Source organism: Hirundo rustica, chromosome 6, assembly GCF_015227805.2.
Source record: "Hirundo rustica isolate bHirRus1 chromosome 6, bHirRus1.pri.v3, whole genome shotgun sequence".
NCBI lineage: Eukaryota > Metazoa > Chordata > Aves > Passeriformes > Hirundinidae > Hirundo > Hirundo rustica.
In genome coordinates, this window is record NC_053455.1 from 33,462,129 (window position 1) to 33,484,309 (window position 22,181).

General features: G+C 35.9%; 1 protein-coding gene across 13 annotated transcripts in view; it reads right to left on the reverse strand.

The window, feature by feature from the left end:
• Positions 1 to 22,181, reverse strand: part of RYR3 (ryanodine receptor 3) — a 194,929-nt gene that overhangs the window by 75,701 nt on the left and 97,047 nt on the right. For 10 of the 13 annotated variants that reach the window (XM_040067399.2, XM_040067398.2, XM_040067394.2 and 7 more), the window contains exons 36-48: positions 21,621 to 21,821; positions 21,252 to 21,354; positions 17,380 to 17,517; positions 14,107 to 14,380; positions 12,304 to 12,418; positions 10,464 to 10,596; positions 9,420 to 9,523; positions 4,608 to 4,743; positions 3,578 to 3,758; positions 3,010 to 3,121; positions 1,710 to 1,830; positions 947 to 1,116; positions 76 to 296 (exon numbers count right to left, since the gene is read on the reverse strand). In XM_040067399.2, the coding sequence (XP_039923333.1) occupies positions 76 to 296; positions 947 to 1,116; positions 1,710 to 1,830; positions 3,010 to 3,121; positions 3,578 to 3,758; positions 4,608 to 4,743; positions 9,420 to 9,523; positions 10,464 to 10,596; positions 12,304 to 12,418; positions 14,107 to 14,380; positions 17,380 to 17,517; positions 21,252 to 21,354; positions 21,621 to 21,821 (2,009 nt within the window). The remainder of the gene's footprint in view (positions 1 to 75; positions 297 to 946; positions 1,117 to 1,709; positions 1,831 to 3,009; positions 3,122 to 3,577; positions 3,759 to 4,607; positions 4,744 to 9,419; positions 9,524 to 10,463; positions 10,597 to 12,303; positions 12,419 to 14,106; positions 14,381 to 17,379; positions 17,518 to 21,251; positions 21,355 to 21,620; positions 21,822 to 22,181) is intronic. The other 3 variants (XM_040067396.2, XM_040067397.2, XM_058420965.1) reach the window with 1 other exon arrangement.

A 22,181-nucleotide genomic window follows, 5' to 3' on the forward strand; every position in this document is an offset into this window, starting at 1 on the left:
CAGGCAAAGAAAGAAGTTGTCAAAATATGTATCCTGCACAAAAGAAATTGATTTGTACACAGGTTTTATACGTACTGGCAAATAGCAAGCAGGCATTCCTCAATAGCATCTCTTTGAGCTTTTGTGAGGGAGCGTCCCTTGGATAACCTATATATTGTGTGAAGCGTGGAGTCAACCAGAGAGGCATGATGCTCTGTTCCAGAAAAGAGGGGAGCACATCTTTTGAGCAACGGAAACACAGCTGAGCAAATATATCTATTTAGTGCGAGAGCTGCCTCTGTGGTACTTAGAGAAACCTGTATGAAGTAGTAAATAATTGTTAGTATCATACTGGATAAAAGTCACTAAATATGAAGGCTATAAAACATAATAATGTAATAGTCCTTAAGTCTCCTAGGTGTCTGGGTGCTAACATGGTATTCTCAGGATATACACAAGGACTAAAACCATTTCTTTTTCAACTGGAGAAAATCCAAGCCATCCATTTACGTCCTGTCTCTTGCACCCCTGCACCCAGAACCAATATCAGCAGAAAAAAATATGCTGTGTTTATCATGATGAAATGGGTTAGAAAACCCCACTAAGCATTAAATAACACTTGTCATCATCATCTCAATTTCTTCATACGCCTGGATTTTCAGTGTAATTGTTGGAAACAAACATGAAATAAAAGCAATCATTCGGCCTATTGCAGTATACTCAATCTACTTATTCTATAACTGTACAGCCTCTATCAAAAGATTTTAAACTACTTTTACACTTTACAAGGTGCTACTGAATGCTTAAATCAATATAAACTAATAGTAAGTGAATTAATGCTGATTTTTTTAATACAGTGAGTGGATAATACCGTTGTTTAAAAGCTGTTTTGACTTGAAATTCCAGGTTTTTTACGCTCACAGAGCCAACTATATCCAGCCACTAAACTCAATATTGAAATACGTACAGTATCCAAAGAGGCAGAAGCTCTTAAATCTGGTAAAAATCCAACTTCCAGTAGGTGAAGGAGGAAGCTTTGGTCCTTAATACCATAGACACGGTCCAAGAAGAGCACCATGGGTGCTTTATGATCAGGACAGAAACTGGCAGACATGTCTGGCTCATTTACTGTGCCATCTACACAAATATACAATGCAATTTTTAATAGTAGATAACTGATAAAACAAAAAACACCAAGGCAATGAAAGACATAATAATTACATTTAATGCGTAAAGTCACATACTCAAAGAAAATTGCATTCTTGTTCAGTTTTGTTCTATGCTGAAAAAGAATGATTTAGAATGCTGTTTTTATTATTTAAAACCCCCTATTGTTTTGCAATTTAATTATCTCTCACTCTAAAATGAAAACTTAGAAATGAATGGTAAAATATTCTACAAATGACTGGATAATGTGGAAATATAAAGGGATGAGCTCAAGCTTAAATATTTTACGTAAAGAAGTAGTGTCTCTAGAGCCACTGCTGGAGACAAGGTACTGGCCCATCTGTGTGATCCTTTAAAGTATTATGTTCTTACATTCTCTGTGCTACAGGAGCAAATATCTGTGCCACTGGAGCAGCTCTAACTGATGCAGATCTAATTAAAATTTACAGAACATTTCTCTGCTTACATTCCATTCTAACAAAACTGCTCTATTTTTCATCTGAAAGCTAATGTGGTAAAAGACTTTTTATGAAAGATAAATGGTTTAATAAAGTATTGGTTACCTTTGTTAACTGTGGACAACTTTAGGGGTATACTTATAATCCCCACCAAATCTTCAGTTGGCACTAGGGATCGAAGAATTGACCTGATTCGAATAGCTTCTCCCTTTCCACTTTGAATAAGCTGTTAGAAAAATTTATTGATTAAGATATTTAGTATTGAGGGACATAAGAATATTTTCCTCAAAATATTTCTATTAATATGATTTTCTTCAAACAGTGGAAGAAAGTGTATAGTAATTCAATTTATCCAAGAATGAATGAAGCTGTCAAATTCAGATGTTCCTACTTTTGTATCTTTCCTTACTTTTATATCAATGATTTCACAATATTATAAATTCCCAACAATGCCAAAAACTCCACATTGGTAAGATTTCTAAACCAACCAGATACAGTGATGAAACCCAAACTTATGAAATGCCCATATTACCCAGAGAACCCATGATGACAAGTTTTGAGCTTGCTTTTTTTTACACTACAAATGGATGCAGCAGCCTGTGTGATGTGTTCATGCATTTTTCTATTATTTCTATGCTGTAAAATCTTCAAAAGGCATTTGCAACAATGAGGTGAGCAATTCCCTTCAACATCTAGCAGAAATCACGTATTCATAACCTGTGTTTGAAAATCTCTACCAGTAATTTTCATAACATGAAGCTACAGTGTCTGGCAATAGATAGCTACTACATACAGCTAATAATCTTAATAGCTTTTGTAAGAGTAAGTAGGGAGGCTGCAAGCCAAACTTGCTACTCTTATTGTATTGAGATATATAGAGGATTTTAAGCTACTAAAGAATTTTAACAACAAGCAACAGTCAGTCTAATAAAACTAAGTCTTGCACGTGGCTGTTACAGGCATTATGGTTGAAACAGTTATTTTACATATTTTTCCACATATTCACATGATGTGGGCACCATATTTCATCAATGTGCATGAAAAGCAGCCCTCTATCACATTCTTATAAAAATTATTTTTATGGCTCTCTAGAGAATTAATCAAGGGTCAATTTCAGAAGTTATTATACTGGTCACTTAATTGTGTAATACTGGTAGTTCAAGTTGCTTTGATTCCATAGTCATGTAAAAATTATCAAAATTTTGGATAAATAAAGAAGCATAAGGGAATCAAAAACTATGGTCCTTTATTAACAGCTTGCAGCATCTACTTAGATACAGCAAGAAGCCATAAAGTCTACGTTCTGAAGGGAATAAGGCTTTGAATAGAGAAAGTTTTAGTTAGAATGTGCAGTTTTGTTTACAAATATCCTACATTTTCTGAGCCAGTGGTAAAATGAACTTACATGCATTTCTGGTGCACAGCGTCCAAGTAAATCTATGAGAGCTGAGTAAAATGACATGATAGCATTTCCCATGTGCACAGTCTCCTCTTCCTCCTCCTCCTCCTCCTCCTCACTAAAAAGTTAAAAATAACAGTGAGCAATTTTGCTAATCTAAGTTTTATAGCTCTTCTCTGGAGCTAATGACATGATCCAGAGACTATTCACCAGACATACTCATCCCTTTGGCTCCAGACTAAAGGGTTTTTGTCTCTAGGGTAAGCATGCAATAGCTGGTTTCACATGAGACTTCTACCTTCCTCTTTTACTTTACCTTAACTCTAGCTCCATTCCACAGTAATATTCTCATTTGTTTTATCCTTCAGGCTTTTTCTCTCTGTAACTCTTATTCCACTTTTATCTAGCTAATACTTTATGAATACCATATGACAACTGCTTATGGATGTGAATCTCTAATTCTCCTTGTTTGTGTAATGCCTTACACAACAAAGTCTATCATCCACATACTGCAAGCATGATTGAACCAGCTATTAAATCTTCATTTACCAAACAAGCATTTACATTTACTTACCCTTCTCTTTTATATGCCTGGGAAGGAAGGTCACGACTGGGATTCTCTGAAATTCTGATAGCTTCCTGCATAGCAGCCAGCAAACCATTTCCTCCTTCTCCCCTAAGGTCTGGCCCGAAGCACTCTGGCCGTCGAATAAGGAGCTTGACAACAACACTTGCATTTTCCTCAACACTCTCACCTGAGGACCAAAAAGCACTACATATATTTTCTCCTGAAAGGTATTCTTAAGTCAGAAGAAAACTCCATTTTCTCCCAAGTTACAAAATATAAAACAAGTCCTCATCCTAAGGATGAGTTGAGGTTCCTCTGCAGCAGTGGTGCAGACCATGGCTGAGGCAGCTGTGCCCCTGCAGCCCATGGAGGTCCCCAGAGATGTGGAGATCCACCTGCAGCCCCTGGAGGAGACCCACACTGCAGAGGGGGATGCCTGAGAGGAGGCTGTGAACCCGTGGGAGGCCTGTGCTGTAGCAGGCTCCTGGCAGAGAGTCACCTGCAGACCTGAGGGGAGTGGAGCCCTCACTGGAGCAGGTTTCCTGGTAGGACTTGTGGGGAATTCACACTGGAGCAACCTGTCCTAGAAGGACTGCACCCCATGGAAAAGTGACACATTGCAACAGTTTGTTGAGAATTTTTGCCTGTGGGATGGACTCATGTTGGAGAAGGTTGTGGAGGACTGTCTCCCATGGGAGGGACCACATGCTAGAGCATGGGAAAGACTCTTCTGGAGAAGTGGCAGGAATATAATGATGTAACCCCCAAGGAATTCCTAACATGATTTGCTATCATGGCTACAGGTTAATTTACTCAATTATGTGATTTGCAAAAAAAAATTAAGAAAAAAAATACAGCTATGAAGAGTCAAAAAAAAAAAAAAAATTACAATAATAAGCATACACCAATAGTCTTGTGTTTGTAATGAGAAGAGTATGCATCAACCTCTCTTCAGATTTAACATTTTTTTATGGTTAGGAAATTAATTTAAAGGAAACCTTTTGGTGGAATCTGGAGGCCAAGAAATCAGACTTACTGTTAGCAAAAACTGCAAATCGTAAGAATGACAGATAACGTTCACCCTCTATTGGGTTCCATCCAATGTCTGGGTATCCTTTAGCCAGCAATACTGGACAACTCTGCAGGCCACAACCCGCCAGGTAGGTAACAACCTGCAATACAGAAGTAATCGTTTATTCATACGTTGGAAATACATTTCTAAAAATAGCTACAAACCAAAATGATCCTTTTCTTTTCTTTTTTTTTTTTTTTTTTTTTTTTTTTTTTTTTTTTATTCTTTTCAATTACAAGATCTTTTATATTCTGGGTATTTAAGCTAAGAATCTAACAACATAGCTCATTATTTTATCTGTCATAGGGTTTTTTAAATGAAAAAGGCTATCACTCTGTTTCTGAAGTTACCTAATTATATGATGACACAAAAATACAACATGAACAAATATGGAATATGGAAAGTAGAATAAAATTTTGTATAATCCAGATCTTTTTGACGGTATATACATGACAACTAAAATACTGATCAGCTTTAAAATCAGATCAAAAGTCATGTATGGCTTATTTGCTACAACAGAAAAATAAACATTGCATCAAATGTATATATAGTTTATAGAGTGCAATTCTAATTTAAATAGATATGAAAACCATCACATTTCTTCAGAAGAATGACAAATATCAATGAGCAGTTTTAAGAGTCGGAACCCAGAAAGACTGAAAAATTTTGGTAATATAAAATTTTTAAACACAATATTTCTTATCAAGAGGAATCTCCTTAACTAAGGGAAATATTTGAGAAATTATGAAAAATTACTTTAATTATAGCAAACTGAATTTTAGAAATATATTCAGAATAATTTCCTCATTCGTCTAAAAGGAAATTTGCAGATAACTGTATATTTCAAATAAAATAAAAAATCATAAGTTTGTGCAAAGCACAACACATGAGCATGGTTATAGCACTTAAAGTAAGTAATGACCATGAAAAATCTTCCATGAACTTGTAAAAAAAGATACAAATTATAATTTCTTAAAATGGTAGTCAGCCAAAATTAATGGCAAAAGGGAGATATATGATGAGATTATACTTAATATAATCTTATCCAGTGTCCTAAGAGAGAAAAAGTTATGAATTTAGGAAGACGAATTATATGTCTGCTGAGTATATAAATTGCTTGCAAAAGGCTGCAACAGTGGAAAAATGGACTGATGTGGAAAATTTGCTTATTGCAGTATGCAGTAAGGAAGTTACTCAGAGCACTCTGTGGAAAAAGTAAGTAATTTCTAAAAATTTCTTGATAGTTTTCAAGCATTTATTCAGAAGATATAAGTGAATACATACTTGCACAGGGGTCTAGAAATGCAGATCATAAAAAAATGTGAGAACACCAGTAGAATAAATCTCTTTCTTCTAAGATTTTACAGTGTTACCACCAAGCCATATAATTTCAATCTATTCAGTTTACTACAGCACATCATCCAGCCATGGGATACATTTCTTGTGTGATCCTCTACCATCCACACAGTCACACATTTGCAGTAAAAAGAGTTTTGTAGGAGGCAAAGCAATGCAGACTCCCCAGGCAGGTGCAGAGGGGAGCAGTTTTATTGCGAAAACCAGGCCATTTTAAGCAGTGAGGCCTTTAGTAGGTAAAGTTTTAAATCATAATAAACATAATCCAGCCAACCAAAATACACCACAATGTGAACAGGCAATGGTTATATAGCCTGTTTTTCTACCTCCAATTCAGCTGAGTCACTTTCCCATAGTCCTCTTCTGCTTAGCTGAAGTAGCAGGCCTGAGTCATGATTTTACAAGGGTAACAAGGCCCTTATTTGGTAAGGCTTTACCTATATGCAACAAAGTTTAAATTTGCAGTGGCAAAAGCTCAGTATTTAAGCTGTCTATGTGTAATTTATTTGTTTTGCACAGTTTTTATGGGATAAGCTATTATCATGGGTTGGCACGTTTTGTTTTCTGGTCATAGAGAAATGTGAAATGTTTTTCTCTGTCAGGACCGTAGAGTGGTTGTGGAGGGGGAGGACAGGGACCTATCAGAAAGCTAGCCAAGATATTGGCAGCTAGTTTGACCAATAAGGATGCCAATGCGACTTTGGAAAGGACACTTAAAACTAATCTGCAGCGGATCTCACGCTCTCGCTTGGAATCAGCCATGAGGTAACATCGTAGGCGGTAGGCAGGCTTGGGTCGGGCCCTGCTGCTCCTCTGGGCGGCCGGGCCAGGCCCAGCCGGTTCTCTGGAAGCTGCTGCCCGCATGGAGAGCAGGGGAGCCCGGATCAGGCCCTGGTGCCCTCTGGGCGGCCGGGCCGAGCCCAGCCAGGACCCCAAGAACTGCTACTCGCATGGGAGTGGCCTGGGTTGAGCCCTTTTACAGCTTTGTCATAGCTCTGAGCCAGACCGCCCTGGATGAGACCAAGGGGTGGAAAAAAGGACATCTACCAGCCTCCTCCATCAGCACAGCTTTGCATTTTCTTCAGCCTCATGCAGCCAGGCGCCTGCACATGGCCCCTGCAAGCTTGGGCAGATTTAACTCTTTCCTAGCAACATGGAGCTTTTAAAGCACAACCCTTCCTTGAGAGAAAGAAGAAAGAAAACAGAGGGTATGTAGAACAGACACCGTGTGAAGTCAGTGGATTAGAAGTGAAAGAACTAATAAGATTGAAATAGGATTGAAGAAGTGGACATTTTTAACTGGACTTTTCGAGGGTAAACTATGGAGAAATGGACTGCTCTTTGTAGCATCTTAGTGTTGTTAGGGAGAATGCTAATTCTAATCAAAATTGAGGACTGATGTGATTGAGATTTAATTGAGAGCTTTAAAGCCCCCACTCCTGGATTAAAAGGAGGTCTCAGCCTTTGAGATAAAGATGATTTTAGACTAGAAGAAGTATTTGTAAATAATACCCCAGATACACTGAGAGGCCTTGCTGATAGAACATCACAGTCTGCAAAAACTCCAGGCGGTAGCAGATGTGCGCCATTGGAAGCACTGGACTATTTTTTCTTGTGGCAAACGTCTTAATGAAAAAAACCTTAGAGAGACTCTTCTCCGAAAGTAATGAGTGATTATGTCTAAATAGTGAAACTGACTGAAAATCACAAGTTGTGTCTTTCTATGTTGTTTAGTAAGAAAGTTAATAATTTGTAAGGAGGGAGAAGAGTGTTTTAAAGTGTCATTCTGTTTTAGTTTAAGTTTTCTTTTTCTCAACTTTTTTTTTCATTCTTTTAGTGTGTGTTAATAAAACTATTTTTGTTCATTTTTAAGCTTAAGCCTGTTTTGCTTTTTCTCCTAATCTCTCCCTGCCACAGGAAAAGAATAAATACTAAAGCCTCTACACCTTTAGTCACTTAGAAATGCTGCATCATTCTGTGAATACGGTGTCTGTCACATCCATCAGCTAATATTCAGACAGCATTATTTTTCTCCAATTATTTAGTATATAGATTTGTTTAATGAATAACCTCCATATACTGCACTAGATAATTATTTTCTCACCAAAGGTAGTACATTGCAGCCAATACATCGTGATTTTTTCAGCTAAAATAACTAATGATTTTGAGAAGCCCAGTCTGAGGCACATACACCCTGATTTTTTCAGCGTAAAATACTGCTTATGTTGCAGCAGATATCTGTTACAGTTTGAATATTCAGGATTTGTACAATGCCAAGTATTTCAGTAAACAAAGGGCCAAGTATTTCAAGGTAAGTAATCAGTAAATTAAATATATGGTCAACAGTGAAATTCAGTTTAAGTGACTTTCTCTACAGTAGTTTCCATGAAAATATAAGACAGTCACTAGTTTTGTATCCCAAGGATTGGTATCAATACCATTTAGTTTTTCATTAATGACAGGACAGAGTACACTCAGCCATTTTGCAAGTGATAGAGAATTGCTTATTCTTCTCAACAGCATATTGCCTAGTAAGGACGTGCTCTCTCACATCCTTTCCATTTATATTCTTGTCTGTCTTCCCCAAGCTATGTAACATGCCCGTTTATTTCAATTTCACAACTTTTCCTCTCCCACACCATATACTGATCACAAACCGTCCCACAAGTTCCACTGCCACCACAGGATTCTCTCATACTGCACAGAGATTTTCCCTGTGCTAAGCTATCATTTTAGGTGTTACATTAAATCCTGTTTTCTCTTTTCTGTAGCCCAATGCTTTGCTAGCACGTCTAACTTCAGTTACCTCCTTCCTTTGTCTAGGAAGTGCATCCTAGAGATGCACTTCCATCTCTAAATCTGTTGTCCTCCTGTGATATACATACAATTTTTATGCCATTTTTTACATTTTACCACATTTTCCAGCTCATCCTTCCTCTCCTCACATTCCCCTTTATTCCTAACCATTGCCAATGACTTAAATTCTGGATTCAGTTTCCCATTAACCCTACTCTTAAAATTCTGTTTCACCTTTCATCTTGAAATACCTGCCCTTCCATTCTCTTAGTTCTAAAATCGCTATGATTTAAGCCAAAAGACCTGGGTCCTTTTTTTAACATTCTCCTCTTAATTCTCAATTTTTTCCTCCCCAACCAACAATATTCCTGTTTCATGTCTTTTTTCTTGTCATCCTTTCTACCTGATAACAATAGTGAAAGGATGTAGAAGATAGAAATAAATCTCTTTTGCTCTGAATCCTGATAAGCATAAAGCAAAATCAGGGAAATACTGCTCAGGCAACTGAGTGGATATTTCTGAGGACAACATATTCAAAAACTACTATGACCACATTTGCTCTTTTAAACACTTTTATCACAAGTACAGCATTCAGTAAATGGGTAAATAGGTCAGAGTGGCCACCTTATCAAGATCTGGCTCCTCCAATGCAAGTGCAAGCTCATTGTTGTCCATTACAGAGGCTGCTGCCACATCGAGTGGTGTCGAACCCCTCATTGAAGGAAATGCTGCAGGAAAAAAGTTAATACATAATAATTAAATGGAGTTTGCAGTAAACATATTCATGCAGCAGAGGGCAGCAATCCCGCTAGAATCCAGAACATAATTATATTCCTAGTACATTTTTGGGCAATTCTTTGTTGAATACAGTCAATTATTTTTAATAAAATAAGAATACTGACTTTTTTTTTCTGACTTCACATCCATTTCTATAAGCATACTTGACCACAGTGGTTTTAAATACAGATGAAAAAAAATCATTATTAGCAATATAGCAAACCAGAGGAATACTATTTCCTTAGGAGACCAACATGTTAACTACATAATTCTGCACAGCCTTATTGAGGCAAGATTTTAAAATATGCCAATTTTTAGCAAAAAAGAGACATTTCAAGCTTCAGTTACCTGGTTTCTTTCTTTAATCTTTTCCAGTTTTCTGTTTATTGTGGCCAAATGCACACATAAAGAGCTAAATCATTGTGAAATCACATGCTGTCTTGCCTAGATTTATTATAGCCACCTATCTATCCAATAAAATTTTCCTTGTGTTACAAAAGCTAATGCACATGCACTAAAAAGCATACTTTCAATGTTCAAAAGAAAAAGATGAAATTTACTTCAGTAGCCTAAACTGTAGAGGCAAGGAAAATTAAACCAGATGAAACAGGCAAGCACCATAAGGAGTCAATTTAATCTTAGATTTCAAACCACAACTATTTTGAATGGAAAAATGTCAAACCATATGTTTAATACTAATTTCTTCCAAGGTGTTTTCAGATCAGACTGTCTTGTTTCTAATACAATTCAGACACATAAGCATGATACAATTGTGAAAAAAACACAGTTGATTTAAGCATGTTTCAGCCTGTGATACAAATTATATATCAGTCTTGTGATATTACAGTTGCTCCTACTCTTGTTTTTAGGTGTTGCAGCTACATGGCGTACCCAGTCCAACACTGCTGTTTTCCAGTAAGTAACTGAGATGCTCAAACATGGCCTTTTGGTTTTGACGACTAATGCGACAGAAGTAGCACAGGAACCGACAACAGCTTGCCACCATCTTAGGAAAAGCGATCTGCTGAAGAGGAAAGTTGACAAAGCAGTGAAATATGTTAATTACCAATCTGTTCCAGTTCTTCTTCCTGCTCTCCTAAGAAGGAAACTATAATGAAGTTACCAAGGTGATAAGCAACTGAAAGTTGCTTTGGTTCTAACTTGAGAAAGGACCCACATTTCCTTCTAGCTTTCACATTCATTAGGCCATTGAAGTGTTGAAAAATCATTTTTCTGAGAACTATAGGTGACATATCAGTTTGAACTGACAAGTTTTTACCTTCTCAACACTCATTCAGAGACGTCTCAATACAGCCTCATGATTAACCATTTATTCCAAGAAGTTGGAGATCTAGCTTAAACCACCTGCTTCCACAACTGCGGAAAATGGCAAATCCCTAAACCACAGAATACAGTTCATGATGGCTCATTCCATCTCTTGAAGCTACAACACTGAACAGAAAGAAATGTTCATGAGGTACCTACTGTCTACATGCAATTCATAAAGACAGAGACATAAAATAGGTTATTTTAGGTGGCCAAGCACATTTGATGGCACAACACCAGGTGACTAAGCAGTTTTCTCAGTCAGCATTTCCTTTGAAGGCTATCACGGTAATTTCTGTAAAGCATTTTTGGAGATCTGTGTTATTAAAATTTTATAGGAAAACATTTTTAATAAAATTAGAAGGCATTGAGGATTATCATTGTTTTGGGTTTCGGGGGGTTTTTTTGTCATCTTTGGCACTATGTACAAGTTGTAGCAAAACCAGAGTATTGTAATACCTAAAAATTAGCAAAGTAATAACTTGCCTTGAAATGCAACATTACACTGGTATGTGGGTACTTTGTAAAACTGCAATGGTGTAGATTAAATGTATAAGCATTTCAGAGAATTATATAAGCAATACAATCAAAGAGGCAAAGAAAGAGTGGTGCAGCTGCACATAGAGGACAATCAAGTTATGAAAAATTGAAAGACACTGAAAAGATAAGCAAAACGTAGAATACTGGGCTGAAAATTTTTCCAAATACATAAGAAAAATGAGTAGCCAGGCAGAATGATATTAGATAAAGAATACTGGCATCAGAGAAGACACCTCTTTTTGGGGTGGAAGCAGCAGGATAAAAACATCTGGCATGAGAAAAGAGAAGAAAGAAAATATGCACACTTCACTTCTCACTTTCTTTGAAAATCAAAATTTTCTGTTAGGTTTCTCAAAATTTACACCACTTTGCCTTTAAAATAACATGTATATATATTCAAGCATAACACAGAGAAAAGAGAACACAACACTGCAAGAAAAATTTTGCTCAATTCAAGTACATGAATTTGAGAATTAATATTTAAATTTGGTTGCTCTCTTATTAAAATTTAATATTAGTAACACTTCATTTAAGATGGAAAGGTAAATTTTCCTACCAGAGCTACACCTCCAATAAATGCAGTTAAAGTATATATTTAATTTAAGAACAAAACATTTTACAATCTTATTACAAGAAAAATGAAACACCTATAACATCTCGGGTTTTAAAAGTCCAGGCTAGGCTACTGGACTTCTCCCTCTAGTAAAATAAAAAAGACACTACTTTTTTCATTAATGAATACTTTAATTTGGACAAGCAAAATCTAGCTTAGATGAGATATATTTTTGTTCACTTCTTAAACATCCTAATATATTTTTGGGGAAGTTCAGAATGCAAAACACAAAACAAATTGTGGTGAAATTACCTGAGATTTATCTCCTCCAAGCACATTGACCATCACATCCATAACAGTCTCATGCATGCCCAAGACTCTCATTAAGTTAGGATGCTGATAAAACACCTTGTTGTTCATTATATCCCTAAAATGGAGAAAAGACAATTTGTTTATAAGAAACCCCAAGTTAATTTAAGTCACTGCATTGAGATTTCAGAAGTATACATTCATTGTATTAACACAATTTTAAATTCTTAGAAGTCAGCATAATACAAAAACACCTGAGAACAAAATGCTTCACATTTCAATATGCTCTCATTCCTCTAATTCTCATAGATTCTTCATAATGAGAATATTAACCTCCAAATTATTTCGAGATGGCAATTCTTCATGTCTAAATTGTTCCTACCATCTGTTCTGTTTAAATAAGTTAAAAAAAAAAAAAAATCTGTGATGATCTAAGTGGAAAGGAATATGTTTTGTTAGGTTTTAAGCTGAGAACAGAGATCAAGAAAATGAAATCTAATCAACCATATTTCTGCAGTTACCACTTAATTAGTTCCCTCTTTTCACAAAGTAAAATCAATAAATAACTTAGTATTGAAGGTTATCTGTTATATGTATTTCATCAGTATTTCCAAATTCTGTCAGAAGTTGCAGAAAGGTCCATTATGAAGGACTGTTTTAACTTTTTCACTGTGCCCACCATCCTCTCAACATTTTCTAGAATCTGCTATAATCCAGAAGACAATTTATGTATTTCAAAATAATCCAGGGACTAGATTTCAATAAAATCCAGGGATTACTAGCGTTTTAGGACAACCTGTTAAAAACACATGGCAAAAAACAGGAATCATGCCTGCTTTAAAGAAATACAGAAAATTGAGAATGGATGAGTCTCAATACAGCACGTTCTGGAAGGTGTTTATATGCATACCACGTTTAGGCAAAATTTATCCTTCATCCTTTATATAATTCTCAGCAAATTTACAAACTCAGCATCAAGGACAAATTGGGTAATAGTGTCACACACTGCTTAATGAGTCATTACCATGACTTGATTAATTCAAATTAAGAGATTAGTCTTTGCAATTTTTACAAAAACAGTATAAATTTTACATTGAAATAGTAAGAATAATGGAACTTTCTTAAAATTGTTGTAAAGGAGAGAATTTTTAAAATTTTCCTGAAGAAAGACAAGTTCTCAGGTAACAATCCTATAATTTTCTCTCTTTCTAAATGCACCATTTTAATTGAAGTAATTTGCTTTCTGTGATTTTTTTTTTCTCCTTCCAGTATTAATTGGCCCAACCAGCATTTAGTCACACAAGAGGAATAACAAGCATGCAGGAATGCATCATTTATAACAAAGAAAATATTCTTACATCATCTGGTGCTATATAAATGAAATTTCTTCTGAATTTCCAATTGAAAAGACACTAGCAAGTTTATTCACTGATACACAAAATATAAAATGAATGTTAAGTTTGGGGAAAATGCACTATAGATAGACACTAGTAAAAATTTAAATGATGTTTTTCTCCCAAGCTACTAAAACAGGTACTTTGATTAGGGTTTAGGCATCAATCTTAACTGTAGTAAAAGGAGTCCATTTTCTTTAGATAATGCCTTAGTTCACAGAACTTTCACCCATTTGATACTGAGAGATCAGTTGGAGTCACCTTGGAATTATATGTGAAAATGTAAATGTCTGGTGCATATTTACACTTCAGTACAGCATTAATTTTCATTTAGGAATAAAAATTAGAGGTTTTACTAATATAACAAAAAGCTTCACACCAACTTAAAAACAAAATTCTGTTAATTCCATACCCTAATCCATTAATCATTAGCAATTCCTCCTCTTTTCCCATCCTCACACTGAGAAGCGAGCGAATCTGGCCCAGTGCTGCAAGCAGATTAATGGTATCCTTCACAGAGGCAGCACTAATAGTGTATGCTTTCCTCAGGGCTTGCAGTAGCTCACCAATGCTGTCATATTGCCTACGAAGGAGGCTGTACATAATCCGAACTAATTCAGGATCTTGGATCTGATCTTCCTGGGACCAGCGCACCATTGTCTGCGATATGAGTTCTTTCAGTGTAGCTAAAAGTAAAACACATTGAATGTTACTAGCTCTTCCAACAGAAAATATCAAAAACATGTATGATACTAAAGTATGTAAGAGAAGACAACAAAGAGTTTGTAAAAAAACACAAGTAGACTGAACAGGACTTTTAAATCGGAAAAGAAATTTTCAGATCTTTCAAGATAAGTGTAATGTTCTTGAGAGATAGAAAACAAACATCTACTTAGGATTCAAGTCCATACCAGCACTGTGGATGATGAAAACCTTTGATGATGATGATAAGCATGACCAAGAATCATCCTTGTAAATTAAATGTTGCATTTCAACTTTTAATTTATCCTCCATTTCTATATCAAGTCACTGTCACTTGGGATTGTACTTTCTAAAGACTTTGTATTGTTTGGAACTACAGAATAAGTATGGCTTGAAACACTTGTGTTGCAGACATTGCAAATTCAGTGATGATGAAAACAATTTTGCTGAACCCAAAATTTAGGGAATTTACCTGAAAACTAGATTCATGTTCCAAGTCCTTGTTCCAACAAATGTTTGTGCTTGATATCAAGTAGAACAGGAATAACCACCTTACCTCTTAAAACAATGCAAGTTCCTTTCTTCTATTACCAGTAAACTTATCCTTGACTTTCCCAAAGTTCTTCCAATGGCAAGAATGGCTCCCTCCCCCTTTCCATCTGAAGCGTTTGTAGAGAGTGTAGATCCATTGGGGTTTGTGCCTACACTATTCTTTCACTTGCTAAGACTTCTTTCTTAGTTTACTTAATATGGTATTTATGCAAACCCATCATTAATTCTGATGTTCTGTTCAATCATTAGACTTTCGATCTGTGGGAAGAAATTCTGAACTTCACAGAGGTAGTCCTAGTCTTAGTGGCATGTGATGCCTTATCTCAGTTTTGACACGGTAGTTACAAAAGTCCTATAATCATTATTAACACTAATTCATTGCCTCTATGTGTTTACTTTCAGAGTTCTAACTTGTTTTAAAATACAAAATTTATTGATTCATCATTAATACTAGGTGGAAATTGCTGGCATTCCTCACTTGGGCAAAAGTTCATTTGTGATAGAAAGAGAAGAAATGATAGAAGATAGATAGAAGAAATAGTGATAGATAGAAGAAATGAGTGTATGCTTAGAGGAAAGGAAGATTTATTTGTAGTAAATAGTTCTTTCTTATGAATATTCGCACCCTGAGTATGTATGACCAAAGCCAAGACACTCCAGGACAGAGATTTTAACCTTGAAAATAGGTACACATCATGCACACCACCACACGTCTTCATGCACATAAGAGGATTGGGGGTATCTCCAACACCCATTTCCTTTAATCTCTAAATTCCAAATTCCCTGGTACAAAAAGGGGAAGTGCACACACGGACTAAAACCTCAGAGTCTCCGCCTATAATTAGGTATATAATATAATATATTTATGTTATTTTTCACTGTGCTTTGACTGACTTAATCCACATGCATATTTGTACTATGCATCACTCCAAGGAGAAGTCAAGCCCAAAGAAATCATCTGAAATTTCTAGAAAAATAGACACTGTAGGATCATTTTTCCAACCTATATTTCTTGTAACCCAAAGCTCTGGTGACTGAAATAAGTGAACTGCGCTGTTCCAAGGACCAAACACCACGTGCCCTGAGGCTTTAGGAGTGAATACTTCCTGATTCATGACAGTAGAATCCACATGAAACCTGGAGAAGAAATTATCCTTCCAGATACTAAGTCCTGCTACTATTAAAAAGAAAGCAGATGCTAGCAGATGAGTCACTGGAGAATGAATCCCTGTTTCATGCAGCATATCAGATTTTTATAAGAGTTAATGTACTTACAACCCAGTAACGAGCTCAACAGACCAAAATATGCTTTCAGACCAGGACAAACACTCTAAGGCTCTTTCCAGAGCAAGCAGATCATGTAAGGTACATCATGAGTTGTAAAATAACTTTGCTGCCTAATCTCAACACAACTCTTGATGAAATTATTGGGGCCGAAATGAATTAACTGTTCCACATCTATACTTGGGCCTATTGCCAAACTGAGCCACTTGGAAAAAAAAAGGGGGGAATAACCATCATTGGCTGACCAACTTCAAATCATTTGGAGAATCCCGCCCATGATATTTGGATGGTGTTACAGAAATTTAGAGCTAGAAACTCAGTCTTGATTCAGGAAATAAACCTCAGCAAAAACATGTCCTAAGGGAAGACCTGGAGGAATTTGGCTTTTTGCCTTGCTTATGGTTTGCCATCCGTAGTCACTACTAAGGATTGAAAACTCATAAACATATCACAGCAAAGACACAGTTTGTGAGATTCATACCACACATAACCCTCACTGGGGTGAATTCTCATGTAGCATGTGAGCACAGTGGCAGTGAGAATCAGGTGAGTTGTTCAAAGAGGCTCAATAAAAATCTTATGCAAATAGTTGAGGAATTGCAGGGAGAGGACCAATCTCACCTGTAAAGACCACAAACACCCTTTGCATGTAATGGAAGAGGGTATGGGAATGGATATGTACAGGAATACTGCTCAGAATCAGATTAAAAGTCTTTTGGGGGTTCATGTGCTTGCGCGTATACGTAGCGTAAGGTAATAGAAGGAAATGGAGATAAGCTCTAAAGAAGAAATTTTACATTAAAAAAGCCAAACCATAAAAATTAGATCTTCCCAAGTTTAGAGTGCTTGAGTTTAGATTATTGTGCTATAATTAGCTTTTCACAGTTCTTCGTAAAGAATATGTAAATTTTCAAATCCAGAGTTAATGATCTGGATCCAAAATATTCCACTCATTTTAATTTCTTGTTTAAAAATGCATCTGAGGTGTTCAGTATGCTGAATGATAGTTCTAAGAGTCAGACAAAACTTCAACAGGTAGTCTCCATCTTCAGCCCCTTATAAAATTTTATTAGAAATACACTCCTTTAGACTGTGTAAAACTTTAATACTTGCATTATGAAAGTGTTTATATGGAAAGAAAACTTACTAGGAGCTTTCTCTTCTTCTTCCTTAGGCTCCAATTTTTCTGCTTTTGGTGGACCTTTGATTTTATACATTAACGAACGGAGTTTGCCAGTCAAGGAGGAATCTTCCTCTTCCTCCTCCTCTTCTTCTAGAGGAATACCTTAGCATAAAATAAAACTGGTTAGAACCAAAACTTCACCTTTTAACTTTGAAGTTTAACTCCTGCAATATTTAAACAATATTAAAATAGCTGGAGGGATAGTTTTTTAACCAGCAAATTTCATACAGGATAAAAGAAGTAGTAGTAAGGCCAGCATTTTTAACACATAGGCCCAGAGGCACCCCTCAAATAATGTTCATTTCAGTACACATACTTCTTACATCCAGATTTATAGTATTCATTTTTCACTATTATGACCACAAACGTGGTATATCTTTAAGAGTCTACTATGGCAATTAAACATGCCTCATGGTCATATCTGATAAAATATGTGATCCTTTGTTTCATATTGCAGAATGTAGGCTAAAGAAAGAAGTGTATGGCTGTATCTTACAATACAGTACAGTTTTTCAGTAGAGATATTTAGCAGCCATAAACAAGTATATCAACTGAATTTAAAGCTGCAAGGAGGGAGACATTCAGAGATCATGTTGGTAATACATGCTTTTCATGAAAATTTATACAATAAGACAGGATGCCATTTTACCACGTAGTTTAATACAGTTCAGTTCACTCCACTGCTTCACAACCATTCAAAGTCTCTCACACCTGTTAGTGATCATCAGACACCACATGTGTTATGTGCAGAAGCAAAGAACAACTAAGCAGGCTCCCTTCAGATCAGAGATAACTGCGCCAAGCTGAAATGTAAGCTTTTGCAGTTTGCTTGTCAAAGAGAAACTGAGAAAAGGAAAAGTTTTTCAGACAGGATACTAGATCCAGAAACTGAAGCAAAGGGGAGAAAAATAAACTGCAGTAGCTAAAACTGGTACTAAACAATTAACTAAGAAAGAAAATAGAACAGACGTGTGGTATCAAGTTGGAGAAATTTTGCTGCTGGCAGCTACAAAGGGGGAGTGGGAATTATGACTATGAGTGACTAAGTGATAAAATTCAAAGGCACTGGGATGGAATGAAACAAGTCAAAATTGAAATTGGACAGTAAATATGGAATTTAAGAAATGGGATAAGTGAAACTGGCTTGGGAAAATGAAAAGTTAAGAAAGAAGAAACGGTATAATCAGTCTGAAAAAAAAGTAAGAACAAGAAATGTCACCAGTAATGAAAGGAAAGAGAAAGCAGACAAGGATATTAAAGGAAGAAACTACCTGGAATTGGAATAAAACCCTGGACACAAGAGAAAGACTCTGGGAACAGAACTCTTAAGAGTTCTGAAATAGACGGAAAAGAAGAAATGCACTGGGATCATGAGTTAAGACAGTGCTGGACTGGGGTAGGTGGGGTCTGTGAATCCTCCAGATGGGGAGGAGTTCCATATCATTAAATGTTCATTCTTATAGTTGCAATCCATTCAGAAGGTGACTATGTCTTGTTGCTACTGGCAAATTGCTTCCTTCAAGGGGCAGAGGTCTGCGCATGGGTACAGATGTTTTCAACTCAAATAACTGTCGGTTTGATATGATGCTACAAAATATGCTGTAAATTTGTTTGGTGTTTTTTATAACCAGGAAATTGCACACAAAAAATATGATAGAGGACAATTATTTTGCCATGAAAATTAACCACTCACAGTTAGGATGTGCAAGGGATTAAGACTGCCTGAGTAACTATTTGCTTATATTCATTATGAAGAAGCCTTTAATTACTTGATTGCATACATAGTTTTCCACTTAGATGGCAAAGTATACTTAGCATTAAAAAGCTGAATAAACATTCCAAGCAGAACTCCTATTCATTTAATCTGCAGCTGTGATTGCTTAGTACTTATTTTCAGGACCAAGTCAGGACACAGATAATGAGGAGCACTTATCCACAGCAACAACCTCTGATAAATCTGTACAAAGTAATGAATATTAGAATCCAGAAGACCTTTAAACATTTTTAATCATGAGAAAACGCTTTCTCTATCTTGAACTTTCATCCAAAATATACGTTTATTATGTAGCAAACAAATAATAAAAGTACATCCCTAAAAAGAAAAATCTCAATGCATATAATAACTAGCGTTTCACCTCATGAGATATGAAGAATGATTAGGAGATAAACTAACTCAGTAATCATACCAGCCACGAGATTTTAAGCCAAAATTAATTGATTGTGAAGTTAAGACTTTTCCAAGTAAGTTGTAGGTTTTCCATAATCTTCATCCTGGAGTCTTAGAGTACTCTGTGCTGCCAAACAGGCATTGTCTTTGGAAACCAGAGGTCAGATCAAGGGCTAAGTGACTGAACAATGGAGGTGGCTGTAATAATTTATTATGATATATGTAAAAAAAATTGAGCAAAAGAGGAGTAAATAGGAGAATAATAACTATTCACTTTAATACTGAAAAATGATGGAATGGAAGAAACAGTTTTTGGTAAGCACTTAGAGGCAAGGATGAATAACAACTAACAGAGGATTGTGGAAACCAAAAAATGTTAAACCAAATAAATTTCTGCCTTACAGACACGAATCTTGATTTTAAGGACTTCTAATACTGTCTTGTGATGGAATATAGCTTGGATACCCACATACCTACTCATCTTTGGCTGAGGCTAAGGCTGAGGTAGTTGAAAAATTACAATTACTATGAAACCACAGCTTGCTGGGTTCTGGAGATTCTAAGAGGGTATTCAGACATAACAGTGTAAAATAATATCAGAAGCCTTAACAATACAAGCACAGAATGGTATAGGAGGCACCATGCCTCTAAACAGAAAACAGAAACTTAATTACAGGTCATTAAAACTACAATTCCATGAACCAGGTAACACTGATTTTAGCCATAACCAGCAAAGAGAGTCATATCAGTTTGTATTGGTAAACATTTGATAATGACCTCAAGCAAAAAGGTAGACAAGGAAGAACTAACCATTAAGAATATCATGCTCTTCCTGGGGAAGAGATGCTGTCAACTCATTGTAATGATATTGGCCCCTTCTTTTCAGACAAGACGGATGCCAATAACCATAAGACTAAGCAACACACTGGAAGAGTAACTATGAATATATATACTGTGTAGGTCAATAGGAAAAGCTTGTTTATTTCAGTTTTAACTGCATAATTACTGGGAATGAACAGCAATAATTAGATGACTCAGACTACAAATGATAATAATTCCATGATTGTCTGAATTAGACTGAGATCTCAATAAACTCAATAAACTAACAAAAATAAATAGATATCAAAAAAACCCACATAAAATTGCACAGGAAATCCAAATTAAATGAGTGGGGGCAATTCAAGTTGGAATGTGCAGTGCAAGAGTGTTTTATAATGATTGACTCTCACAGTTATGCATACAATAGGAAACTAAGCTAAAGAAGGCAGACTACTCTGCATCTGCTGGTTTTTATTAAATTTCTGATGCTCAGCTTTGCAGCAATTGTGTTTCCTCAATACCTTTTATCTTCTTGTACTCATACATGTGCTTATATAAATCTTTTACGGTAAGCCAGCCTTCTTGTTTGGATGATTTTCCCCCCAATAAAACTAAAACTGGTATATAAACAGAATAATATTAGATAATATTTATTAGAGATCTAACCGTGAAACTTAAAACCATGCACAGGCTTCCCATTTTTGTAATATACACCAAAGTTTGTCAGTAAAGTCACTTTGTAGGCGGTAATACCTCTAATAAAAATACCTCTCATGCTAGTATATCTTTCAACTGATCTGTCAAGTGCCAAATAGACAAACAAAACTTGTATGAACAACTTGCCACTCACCACAGTGAATTAGAAGATCATCATGAAATTCATATAGTTCCTCCCGAATCTCCTCTGGACAGGGACAATCTTCTCCCAGTTGAAAATTCAGCAACATATTAATCTTCAAGGGATTTAAAACATAGTTAAAACCCTGAAATAGCCTAAGACATATTCTAGTATACAGCCATAATTTACCTGTTTATAACTTAGTTTTACAGCTTGAGTTCAAAACCACAAGTTTCAGCATTCTGACATTCAGTATCAGCATGGAAAAAAATTATTTTCAAATTCATTTTGGTTCTCCAGCAAGTCAGGACTTCGTTTTGTCACCACAAAGTGTTTTTTAAAATATTTAATTCTTTTTTTTTTTTTTTTTTTTTTAATTACCTGCTCTTGTGGGGGAGACCGAAATTCTTTAGTCTTCTTGGCAGTCAATGCAGCAGACATGTTCAAGGCTTGCATGAGTTCATTGTACCTGTATTTCTGGTTATACTGCAATTTTGATACATAACGGTCTGCAAATGACACAATTGCTTCCACTCTGTGTTGTAGTTCACAGTCACAAAAATAATTGAGTAAATGACACATCTAGGATGGAGAAAATAGACAATCTCAACAGCTTTACAAACGCTGGGGAAGAAGTTGAGTATATGCTATACACTGCATCAGACTGTAAAAATGAGAGGCATTTTTCCTATATTTTTGTTTTAACACTGTAAAGGTTACAAAATGGTTGTTTCATTATCTGATTGATAATATATTACACACACAATCTTTCACTCCATACACTCAAAATATCTAGAAATCACACACCAGTTTGGCTTGGAAGGGTCCTTTAAAGATCACCTGGTCTAACCCTTCTGGTTTTATGGGGGGGGGGGAAAAAAAAAAATCACATATCTATTTCCAGTGTTGATACACATAGAAAGAACTGCATCATCATCGACA